The sequence below is a fragment of the Macaca thibetana genome, chromosome 2 (assembly GCF_024542745.1).
Source record: "Macaca thibetana thibetana isolate TM-01 chromosome 2, ASM2454274v1, whole genome shotgun sequence".
NCBI classification, from domain to species: Eukaryota; Metazoa; Chordata; class Mammalia; order Primates; family Cercopithecidae; genus Macaca; species Macaca thibetana.
Genome location: NC_065579.1, coordinates 88,766,527 through 88,778,801, shown reverse-complemented (window position 1 = coordinate 88,778,801; position 12,275 = coordinate 88,766,527). Strand labels below are relative to the sequence as shown.

General features: G+C 37.5%; 1 protein-coding gene across 2 annotated transcripts in view; it reads right to left on the bottom strand.

Moving 5' to 3' along the window:
* VPS8 (VPS8 subunit of CORVET complex) overlaps positions 1-12,275 on the bottom strand; it is a 249,543-nt gene that overhangs the window by 197,327 nt on the left and 39,941 nt on the right. For both annotated transcript variants that reach the window (XM_050778327.1, XM_050778328.1), the window contains exons 10-15: positions 11,341-11,408; positions 9,897-10,050; positions 9,734-9,793; positions 8,085-8,192; positions 3,394-3,474; positions 468-638 (exon numbers count right to left, since the gene is read on the bottom strand). In XM_050778327.1, coding sequence (XP_050634284.1) covers positions 468-638; positions 3,394-3,474; positions 8,085-8,192; positions 9,734-9,793; positions 9,897-10,050; positions 11,341-11,408 — 642 coding nt within the window. The remainder of the gene's footprint in view (positions 1-467; positions 639-3,393; positions 3,475-8,084; positions 8,193-9,733; positions 9,794-9,896; positions 10,051-11,340; positions 11,409-12,275) is intronic.

Below are 12,275 nucleotides of genomic sequence, written 5' to 3'. Positions count from 1 at the left end.
TATCTTCTTTCTCTTGAAGCCATCTTTGCTTTTTAATACCCACAGCAACCATACCTGTTCAAGCCTTTACCATTATCACTCAAATATTTCCAAAGCCTCATAGGGTACCTGTCTGTAGTTACTTATCCCTTAAATCTATCAGGCTTATTACTGCCAAATTAAGCTTTCTAAAAATATTTTGACTTTACAGTTTTTCTCACAAATTTTCCATACTTCATTATTTTAGTATAAAAATTAAAACTGGTATTAAGTAAGTAACATTTCTGAATAGAAGGGAACAAAAATTATTGTTTTAGCTTGTATTCTTAAAAACTTACAAGCACATTCACACCCACTTCAACCTAGTGGCTTTTAAATAAACACCTCAAGACAGAAAAAGGTAACTCCTCAGAGTTCCTATTTCTAAAACAAATACAACAAAATACCAAGTTTATCAAAGCAATACCAAGATAAGTGATTATCCTTACCAGTGCCTGGCTAACATTTCCTCCAGTGGCTAGTGATTTGAAATGGCTGCTATTATAGACCAGCTGAACTTCTGAGATCTCCACTGTCTCCAATTCCTCTTGTGTTTGCCGATCAATCACATGCAACTTCTCTACGCTGTCTAAGAGCACAACTGTGCGTGAATTTATCCACTGTAATTCAAGCACACAACAAAACAAAAGAGAGACCACACCCACATCATCATTTGGGTCAAGAAGAAAGCTTGGCTCCTCGATTAAATTACATTGAGGACTTTATCCATTTAACAATTAACATGGCAACACAATCAAAGCAAGAATTACTCAGTGACAGGCCAGAGAACAGTAGCTACAATATACTACTAACTTTTGAAAATGTTAAAATGACACTTGCACAGTGTAAAAGAAGACTAAAAGCTGTAGGTGGATTAGAGCATATCGTTTTTTATAAAAGATTTTTAAAAGCAACTGGCACAAATGACTTCAGTATCATGACAAACTCTGCATTTCTAGTTTTATGATACTGCTAAAACAAAAGAACAAAGTAAAGCCCATAAACCTAGCTGGTCAAAGGACAATTGTCAGCACTGAAGCAATACATATTTTAAAATAGAAGCTATTTTAAAAATCTACTTCCTTCAAAATCTCTCTTAAATTATGAGAGTCCTTTGTTCTATTTCTCTGTATCTCCCAAATTTTCTTTAATAAGTACTATTATAATTTTAAAAGTACTAACAATAATAACTTTAAAAATCTTCTGAAGGATGCCATTTTAACAAATTTCTTGGGTTATGTATAAAATCAGATTTCTTATTTTCAAATTTTTTTTTGGCAATCCCAATCCTTTCCCAAGAAATAAATCTTAAAATCTGCTCAATCAGAATTCAGAAGTAGCCAGAACAAAGTGCTTCCTCTGCCCTTTATGTCTCTGGTATTCACACTGGTGTATTTGTATGCTCTATTCTATGTCATCAGATATTATTTACATAATGTCCAACTAAAGATAACCAAGTTGAAAATGCTAAAAAATATACTCTATTACTGTATATTAGCCACCCTAAGGGAAGAGTTTGTTCCCCTCTCCTCCTCTAAAAAATCTCTTTCAGAAAACAGGGAGTTTGATATGCAAATATTTTACAGAAAGCTCTTATAAGGTGCTCTCTTAATTATTTTATTTAGAAAAACAAAGTATTTTCTAGGAAAAATCACATTATTTAGCCTTATACAACCTTAATCAGTGCTAGTTCTTAGGTACTCTCACAGGTCACCTGGTTAAAAGAAAACGAGAGAATGGCAGAAAAAAAAGGAACCTCAGTAAGTTTTGTAATTATTCCTGAGATTAGACCCGCAGAGTTGCGAGTGTTGACACTGTTGTAAATAAGCCTTTTAAGGGTAATTTAGAAAACAGTGCAGTTAATGGTCACATACACTCGTGCAGATTTTTAAAGTACTGTATCTCAAACATCTTAAACAGAAGTGATGATGATAAATTCTGAAAAACTGTATGACATGATTCAACAAGACAATTCTGGTGATGACAACACTGATGTCTTTTAAGAGTCTGAACAAAATTATTTCATAAAATGTGTATGGAAGAAAGAATTATTTCTAAACAACTGTCTGTGAGTTAAAAATGTAATGTACAACTAAATCAATAAATTATGTAAAGAAAAGATCTATTTCATCTATATTCTAAAAAATTACATGTTATCAAGTTGAGGAAAAATCTCTTTTTCAGTCTTTTTATTAGAAAAATGAGGAATTGCCTTACATTTAGGGTTGCCTATATTCATGCATCTACAGAATGTTTTACCGGACACCAGACATGGATGTGCTAAAATGTATTAATGATGGGAACCCAGAAATATTATAATTACTTTGTTCTCAAAATTAACAAACTATTTGAGAGAGAAAAAATAAAATTTGATACAAAAAGAAATCTCTCTCTTTTTAAACCAAGAAGTGGCCGGGCGTGGTGGCTCACGCCTGTAATCCCAGCACTTTGGAAGGCCGAGGCGGGCAGATCACGAGGTCAGGAGATCAAGACCATCCTGATTAACACGGTGAAATCCCGTCTCTACTAAAAATACAAAAAATTAGCCAGGTGTGGTGGTGGGGGCGCCTGTAGTCCCAGCTACTCAGGAGGCTGAGGCAGGAGAATCGCTTGAACCCAGGAGGCGGAGCTTGCAGTGAGCTGAGATCACACCACTGCACTCCAGCTTGGGCTACAGAGCAAGACTCCATCTCAAAAAAAAAAAAAAACAAAAAAACAAGAAGTCACTCAGGATTGAGATGCATGGTAGAAAGAGAACTCTGCAAAGTTTTCAGCCACAAGAAAAAAAGAGGCTGCATGAGCTGCTGAACCAATTTAAGACAAAGCTCAAAAATACAAAAAATGTTTTACAGAGAAAGCAGGGCAATGATCCTCAAAAAACTCACCTAAATTCTTCTGAAGCCAAACTCCCCTTTGAGCTAAACGAGACACTACATTTCTAATCCTGCCTGTGTTCAGCAGGACATAGGTTGAAAGGCAATAATTTATGGCATCACACCACATTCAGACTTTATTCAATATAACCAGGACTTCCTTTCTGTGTGTGTGTGTATATGTATGTATGTATATATATATACACACTTTTTTTTTTTAAGAGACAGAGTCTCACTATGTTGCCCAGGCTAGAGTGCAGTGACTAGTCACAGGAGCGATCACTGAGCACTACAGCCTTGAACTCCTGGGCTTAAGCTATCCCACACCTCAGCCTCCCAAGTAGCTGGGACTACAGGCACGAGCCTGGGTGCCTGACTGTCCATATTTTATATGATCTTAAAGGTAATAATTCTTGGCAGAAATCCTGGTAGCTTTAATATATCATAGGTTCAGAACAATTACATGAACTAAATGGGGATATTTAATTTGAATAATACTCACAGTAAAGTTGATGAGGTCATAGTATAGGTGAAGATGCTTTTGCTTAGTAACATGTATTGCTCCAGATTCGTCTCTCTTTACCTGATGATGAAATAAAAACAACCTAAAAACCAACTACTGTTTGAGGGACTTTTTTAGATATTTAATTATACTCCACCTAGAATATCACATTTACCCGTTATCCCATTCACTGTAGATAAGCCAAAAGTGCTGATAATTAAATAAATGATTATGAAAGTAGAAAAAAAATTATTTGTTCCATTATTTACACCAAAATGCAGGGCATATCTGGAAGTGGTCTAGTTGTCAGTATTGACAAATGCTGTGACATAGTTTTCACTCTGTTATAATTCAGAACAACCTAACTTTATCACATCAATGACTATAATTAAAATACAAAAAGGGCCGGGCGAGGTGGCTCACACCTGTAATCCCAGCACTTTGGGGGGCCGAGGTGGGCGGATCATGAGGTCAGGAGATCGAGACCATCCTGGCTAACACAGTGAAACCCCGTCTCTACTGAAAATACAAAAAAACTAGCCAGGCGTGTGGTGGGCGCCTGTAATCCCAGCTGCTTGGGAGGCTGAGGTAGGAGAATGGCGTGAACCCAGGAGGCGGAGCTTGCAGTGAGCTGAGATAGCGCCACTGCACTCCAGCCTGGGCAACAGAGCAAGACTCTGTCTCAAAAAAAAAAAAAAAATACAAAAAGGAATGGTGACAGGGTGTGAGGAAGTCAAAAGTCTATTCAAGAAAAAAAGATGCTGCAGTGATGTGAGCCAGACTTCTCTGAACTATGATACTATTATGAGAGGACCTCAAAAAGTTCATGGAAAATGCATACAATGAAAAAACTATGCATGGATCTCAAAAATTGTTTGCACCAAAATAAACTCGTACTAACTTACTATAACATGTCTGAAAAGGATCTAGTTTGAGGCATTAAGAAGGAAAGACACCAGTTTGAAAAGAGCCCCAAAGAGCAACATAAATTCTGCTAAAATTGAAGCAAGAACAAATATCAAACTTATGGTGAAGCTTCAGTGGAAGAATGGTAAAATCACTGATGCTTAATAAAAGTTTATGGGAACAATGCCCCCAGAGAAAGCAGCAGTTTACAAATGGGTAACTCGTTTTAAGAAGGAACAAGATGATGCTGAAGGTGAAGCCTGCAATTGCAGACCATACCCATCAATTAGCGAGGAAAAATATTCATCTTGTTCATGCCCTAATTGAAAGAGATCAATGATTAACAGCAGAAACAACAGCCAAAACCATAGACATTTCAACTGGTTTAGCTTGCACTATTCTGACTGAAAAATTAAAGCTGAGCAAAGTTTCTACTTGACGGGTGCCAAAACAGTTGTGCCCAGGTCAGCTGCAGACAAGAGCAAAGCTTTTAACGGGAATTTTAAACATGTGGAATCAAGATCCTGAAGCATTTCTCTGAAAAACTGTAACAGGAGATAAAACATGGTTTTACCAGTGTGGTCCTGAAGAAAAAGCACAAGCAAAGCAAAGGCTATGAAGAGGCAGAAGTGGTCTAGCCAAAGCAAAAGCAGACCAGGCAAGAGCAAAGGTCATGGCAACAAGTTTTTGGGATGCTCAAGGCATTTTGCTTGTTGATTTTCTGGAGGGCCAAAGAACAATAACATCTGCTTATTAAGAGTGTGTTTTGAGAAAGTTAGCCAAAGCTCTGGCAGATAAAAGCCCAGGAAAGCTTCACCAGACAGCCCTCCACCACAACCATGTTCCTGCTCACTGCTCTCATCAAACAACGCCAATTCTGAGAGCATTTCGATCCACCATACAGTACTGATTTGGCTCCTTTGACTTCTGTCTCCTAATCTAGAAAAAGTCTATAAAGGGCACCCATTTTTCTTTAGTTAATAATGTGAAAAAGACTGCATTGACATGATTAAATTCCCAAGACCTTCAGTTCTTTAGGGATGGACTACATGGCTGGTATTAGCACTTTAAAAAGTATCTTGAACAAGATGAAGCTTATATTGAGAAATAAAATTTATTTTTATTTTTTAACTCCATTTTTCCACAAACTTTTTGAAGTTCCCTTGTGTAATTCTAACATCCCAAAATTTCCCAAAAGGACCTTGAGTGTCAATCTTTTATTTATTCGTATCTATAAATACACTCTATATCCTCAGTCATCCTTCTCCCCTTCTGCTCCAAGGTAACAGAACACTGAAGAAACATAAAGCACAAGATGCGCCTGACCACCTGAAATTCATGGCATTCAATTCAACCTGGGCTTTCTTGTACAGTCCCCATAGTAGTATAACAGATGTCTTTCCCTTTAAGTCACAATTCTCTTTGTCTTCTGGCCCCATCACTTACAGTGGTGACCTCACCTGATGTTTTAACAGAAATCTGAGACCACTTAACATGGGCCCTTCCTGTGCACCCACCTTCATTTCACTAAATCACTTCTTCCTTAAGAAAGGATCCTGTGGTAAAATGAACATGGGATCTAGAGCCATATGTCTAATTCTAAGTTCCACTATTATACCCATGTGACCAAGGGCAGTCACCTACTCTTTCTCAGTTTCCTGAGAATATATGGTCCACAGACGCTAAAATGTTTACTGTGTGGCCCTTTACACAAAAAGTTTGCTGACCCCTCATCTAGATTAATAATGATTGGCCTAGACTGGTAATGGAGTCATCACAGGTTCCTAAGTAATTAAAGTCATAAAGATGTGATTAAAGTGACATTTTAGGAAGATCAGTCTAGAAGTAGCAAAAAGCATACATACAGAAGGCAGGAGAAAAATTAAAGGTTTTTCTCAATAAGGCAGGTATAAGGTGTTTAGACAAAGATGGTTAGTTGCAGTGAGAGTTAAGGGATGACACCTTTCAAGGAAAAATAAGTCTTCTCATCATATTGGATCTAGAGACTGAAGGATATGAATGAAACATCCCACTTCTGACTTTGCATTTTAGAATCAAGAAACATTTGAAAAGAGACTGATTGGGGAGAAAATGATGAAGGAATATTTCAATGTTTTGAGCTGAAACTGAAGGCGGGACTCTCAAATGTTGTATTGGGGATGTTCTAATAAAACTTTATTTATAATCCCAGACATGGCTCAGCCTGTAATCCCAGCACTTTGGGAAACAGATCAGGAGCTGGCCAGATTTGGCCCACAGGCGCCTGTAGTCCACAGTTTAAACCCGCCAACCCCTACTCTCAATCTACCCCATATATTCAATTGGCCATATTTTCCCACAGGCCACAGTTTGCCAACCCCTACTCTCAATCTACCCCATATATTCAATTATATTTTCCACTACAACCTTCTCTTTGTCATTAATTCTATAAACATTTATTGACTATTTACAATATAAAGCACTGTCCTAGTGGCTGGAAATATAACAGTAAAGATGGTCTCTAGATTTATGGAGCTTTCTGTCTAGTGGCAAAGAAAAACATTAGACAAATAATTTAAAAAGTGCTGAATGTGGCCAAGCACAGTGGCTCACACTTGTAATCCCAATATTTGGGAGGCTGAGGTGGGAGGATCACTTGAGGCCAGGAGTTAGAGAGTCAGCCTGGGCCTCAGTTGGAGACCCACAATACCTCGCCCCTCTTTTGTTTTTGTTTTTTTTTTAAGTGCTGAGTATTATCAAAAGATGTATATAACTAACTTAGTTCAGAGGTCAGGGAAGGCCATGTTAATCATGAGCTGGGAGACAATGGAAGATAGCACAGAACTTTTCTGGCAGAGGCAACAGTATATGTAAAAGGCACTGAGGCCAGAGACTAGTTAGGAAGCTACGGCAGAATCCAGGCTAGACATGTACATGATTTAGACTAAGGAAAGAGCAATGGGGGAGACAAAAAAGGAGAAATTCAAGAGATTTTTGGAGGTAGAGTCAATAGGGCTTGATGATAGGGCACATATGAAGAAAGAAAGGTAACTGAAAAGTAACTCCTAAGTTTCTGGCTGGAGGAAGTAGGTAGACAGTAGTGAACTTGCTTCACTGAGCTAGGAAACCCAAAAGATTATTAATACAAAGGCACATTCTTGCCTCTGTGACTTCAGTTCATCTCATTTCCAACAATATGCATACCCAGCCTTCCTGCAGTAGTTGCAGTATATCCTTCATAAAGCCATTAATACCCTCTCTAGTCCATACTAATCACTTTGTACTCTGAATTTGTATCAGCTTGATTTTCATCACATAGTTCAATCCTTAAACCATTTTCTGTAGTAATAATGAACATACTGATTTTGCTTTTCAAACAAGATTATAAGCTGTGTGAAAGATGAAATTACGTTGTATACTTCCTTCCTTCCATTGCTACTTGTGCCCATCACAGTGTAGAGGACACAACAGGTGCTCAATGATACTTGCTCTCTAATACACACATATGTAGTTACACATACATTAACACATATTCACATTCATACCTTTATACATTTACATACACCATTAATTATTTGTCAAAGAAATGGAGCTGAGAAATAAACCATGAGAGGTTATGGAGCTGAGAGTGATCACCTTTTTCCCATGCTAATCATTAAAGCCTCAGATAAAAATAAAATAGGTTGCACTCTCTCCAAAGACTTATGATAGTAACACAAATTTCTTTGACACATTATTAAATTATTGATGAATAAAAAAAACTACAAGAGGCTTTCTAATGGATGTAGCATCATATTAGGACTTACCAATAGAAAATGAACGACATCTCCTCTGCAGAAGGCAAGCATGGGATTCACATAATTTTGCACTGCTACAAAGTGCCAGGCCAGCAGTGGCACACTGGAAGGATCCATCTAAGTAGGGAGATGGAAAAAAAACATCATCACAGTTGATAAACAAGGGGACAAAGAGAAAACTGTGGTTAAAAACAGCATCTGACTAGTGTTCCTTGATAAACTTTCTCCAATTTCTCAGTAAAGCAAGAACTAACTGGGAAGTGTCACGAGGGAACTTTCTGGGTTCATGGTAATGTTCTACACCTTGATAGGAATTTGAGTTACAAAAGTGTTAAGCATTTGTCAAAGTTCAGCAAATGTACACTCAAGATCTGTGCACTTCTTTGTATGTAGATTCTACACCTAAGGAAAAACCTAAAGAAGTATTAAACTCTAGCTAATAATATGTATGCTAAATATTTAGGGGAAAGAATACTGGTTTCTGAAATTTCCTTTGAAATACATAAAAAATATAATTTGATAAGTGGACAGAGGGATGGGTATATGGACAGATATGTAATAAAGGGCAGTAAATGTTATATATAGAATTTAGATGGTAGCTATACAAGTATTCAACGTAAAATTCTTTCAATTTTGTTTGAAAATGTTTATAATAAAATGTTGAAAAAAAACCAATAAAAATATTTTAAAAAAGCAAACACATACTACCATGAAAAAAAATCTGAATTTGCCAATGAAGCTAATCTAACAAATGTTAATGGCCATCTAAGCCAGTTTTGCCATCTGAAAGGATAGACCTGCTTCCCCTAGGGCCCAGAGACACACAGGGTACCAACAGGAAAACAAAAGTGAGTTCCTTCACCATAGGGGATGCTTTCTGCACCAGCCAGAGTTCTGTACCACTAATCTCCATCCCATCCTATCAATACCTCTCCTCATATATACATTGGAAGATCACAACTCTGAAAATAACCAAGAAGAAAAGAAAGGGAAAACTGGTATATAAATAACACACGCCAGGAAGTATCATCCTCCAAAGTAAAATACCAGAGGCAGAAGCCAGGGACAGCACATGTAGTAGCAATCTACAGCACATATGACAGTAGGGTCTACTCTATCCACAGTTCAGTGCCAAAGCTGCAGACAGTGAGTATAAGCCTGTCTCAGCACCGCAGCCATGTAAAAATAAGTATCTTTTAAACACTGAAAATCAAGGCTTGGACTCAATAAATCAACTTATCCTTCAACTTTAAATCTGGTAAGGGAATTTTATTGCCCTCAGAAGGACACTGAATGAAGTAGGAAATTCCAATGCATGAAGTTAGGTGTGACCACAGAGTGCCAGGACAGCAATATACAGAGACTGTCAAGTTGAGGTTAAGAACAAAAGCCAACTGTATGCTGTCTATGAGAGAAAAGCTTAAAGCGATAAATGTAGAAAAGTACAAGATCTCATGATCCCTAGGACACTGTGCTGGTCATCAGCTTATAATGCCTTGATCACCTTAAGGCAAGTCCAGCTAATGATCTCTGGAGCACTGACTTTCATCCTGTCTAGTTTTCTGACAATCTCATAGAATTCGCCCCTTGCAAGTCATCTCTCTCAACCTCCTGACATGGTCCTTCCTTTGGCCAATAAGATGGAGGGACTTACTCACCCGGCCATAGGGAAAAGTCATCCATACTTTCAAGGATGGTTTCAATCCAATGACCAGTATCTTTAAGAGAAAAATATGTTTTCAATATTGACCTTGTAATTTTCAAATATTTGGTATTCAAAGTTTCTAAAAGTTCTGAGTTTTAACTTCTAAATGCACTTACTTTTGTTAAGGATGCCATGGCCAATAATGAAAACTGTGTGATGGGATGATCTTTCAACTCAGGCTTAGAATGCAGAGGCTCAATACAGCAGACTTCACCCTTGGAACCACTGAACAGACATCTAGATTCACAGGTTCTCACTCCCATCACTCTCCTGAAAATGTAATTAGAAAATTCAGAATCAATTTAGCAATGATTCAAGGCACTACTATCTCTTGCTTGGCCCACTTTAATAGCCTCCTACCTCCTATTCTTAACCCCCAACAATCCAAGCTCCACAGGACTGCAGCATGATCTTTTTATTATACAAGTCAGATTCGTTTATTTTTCTGCCAAAAACAGTCTACTGGCTTGCTACTGTACATAAAAAATAAAATCCAAACTCTTTCCCATGTCTTAAAAGGATATGATCTGGCTCCTCCCTTCACTCCTCTCCCACTATTGTGTTCCTGACAAAGTCACACTCAACCCATGCCTGCTTTCTTCAATCGCTCTAGCAGGCCAAGTTTGTGGCCACCTGAAAGCCTTTGTGTCTGAATGTTCTCTGCCTGGAATATTTCCCTCAGATCTGTGCATATGTTGACTGGCTCACCATTCAGGTATTTTTCCAGATGTTGCCCCTTCTGAGAAAGGCATTCCAGAATCATCCTCAAGTGCAATCTAGCGTTATCCCCTGTCTTGTTTTCTTCGCAGTACTTAGACCCATTTGAAGTGATTTCATTTATGTGCTGGTTTGCTGTTTCCTTACCCTTACTGCAGCTAGAATGTAAGTTCTCTTAGAGCAGAAACTTTGCTTGGTTCACAGTTACAACTCTGGGGTCTAGATAAATACCTATACATAGGAGATGCTCAATAAACATTAACTGAATAAGAAGTATGTTTTTTTCAGAAATTACTTTGTGCTTAGCATTGTTAGAAGCTATGAGAAACACAAGAAACAAAGATAGTTGTTAACCTTGGAGAACTTATGAAAACATAATACACAATGAATATTATGTTCTACTTTTCAAAAAACTCTGCTTCTTAAACGCTCTTTGATATGTCTATACAGTCTTTGCTCTTAAAGAGCAAACATGGCAATTCTAAGATAATTAAAAACCTGTTTACACCTGCCCATTATGATTATAATCAACTGGGCCTTCAGCCTAAACCAAAATTAGTGAGCTACTCCAGAAGAGTGGTCCCAAGCTTGACAGCACATTAAGAATCTCCCGGGGAATAGGAGTCTAGAATCCCAACTCAGACCTACTGAGATAAAACTCGGGAGGACCAGGCCCAGAACTCTGTTTGTTCTATTAATATAAGCCTTCCCAGCTAATTGTAATACACAATCATAGTCTACTCTCAATTACAGGGGCTTTCTAGACCTCTTCATGTTCAATTTCAAATCATTTAAACAGAGCTAGTCTTTTCATTTGTCAACAGATGTCCACCAGTCTCTTACTTAAATGTCAATTCAAAAACAGAGCCTCCGCTGTCATTGCAAATTGCAAGAGTTGGGTCATCTGTAAACTAAACAGAGAAGGAATTTATTTTCTTGTAGATTTTTAAACAGTCAAGTATTAAGAAGGAAAAAATTATACAATTTTGAAAAACTACAATATACACATTTAACAGCTTTTGAAATAACCTAAACTAGATTTAGTGCTCATTACTCTAAACATACAAACTTACCTTTATTTAGAGTAATAATGGTCCAAAATCTTTAAAAAAAAAACAGAGGCTTTCAAAAAGCAAAACCACCTTTCATCAGGATAAAAGAAAAATACAAACTATGATTGATAAAAATTCTAAAGTTCTTGGATTCTTGTACTTGGATTCTTACAATAACTTTTTGTAACTTGCTATTATTAAATAAATGAAATCCTCTGGTTACATTTGCACCTGCCCAGTTTTCAAGAATAGCGACTCTAAAAAATATTTGGTATCTCTGAGAAACTTATCTGAATATGTCTTCTGAATAACTGAAAAGTAAGTCCACTGTATCTAAAACATTTTAACTTTTCATATACAACTCTTCCCAAAATGTGCTACCTCCTTGATCTTCTTCCACAGCAAATACATCAGTTATCACTACCTAACTTAGAAAACTCAGAATAATAAATAATGTTCACAATGACAGACAGTCCTAAGGTGACCTGAAGTATGGTCAATGTTGCAGGACACAAAATGGAATAAAGTGAACTTGTGCCATTTACAGTGACTATCCTCCCTAAACTCAAAGGTTGGTGAACCATCCTAAATGGCATGCCTCAGGTCCTCAGTCACGGATGGCTGAGGTACTAGAGGCCACTGTAAAATTCTTCTTCCTTTACCCAAACACATGCATAGTTAAAAACCCCAAAACGGCCGGGCGCGGTGGCTCAAGCCTGTAATCCC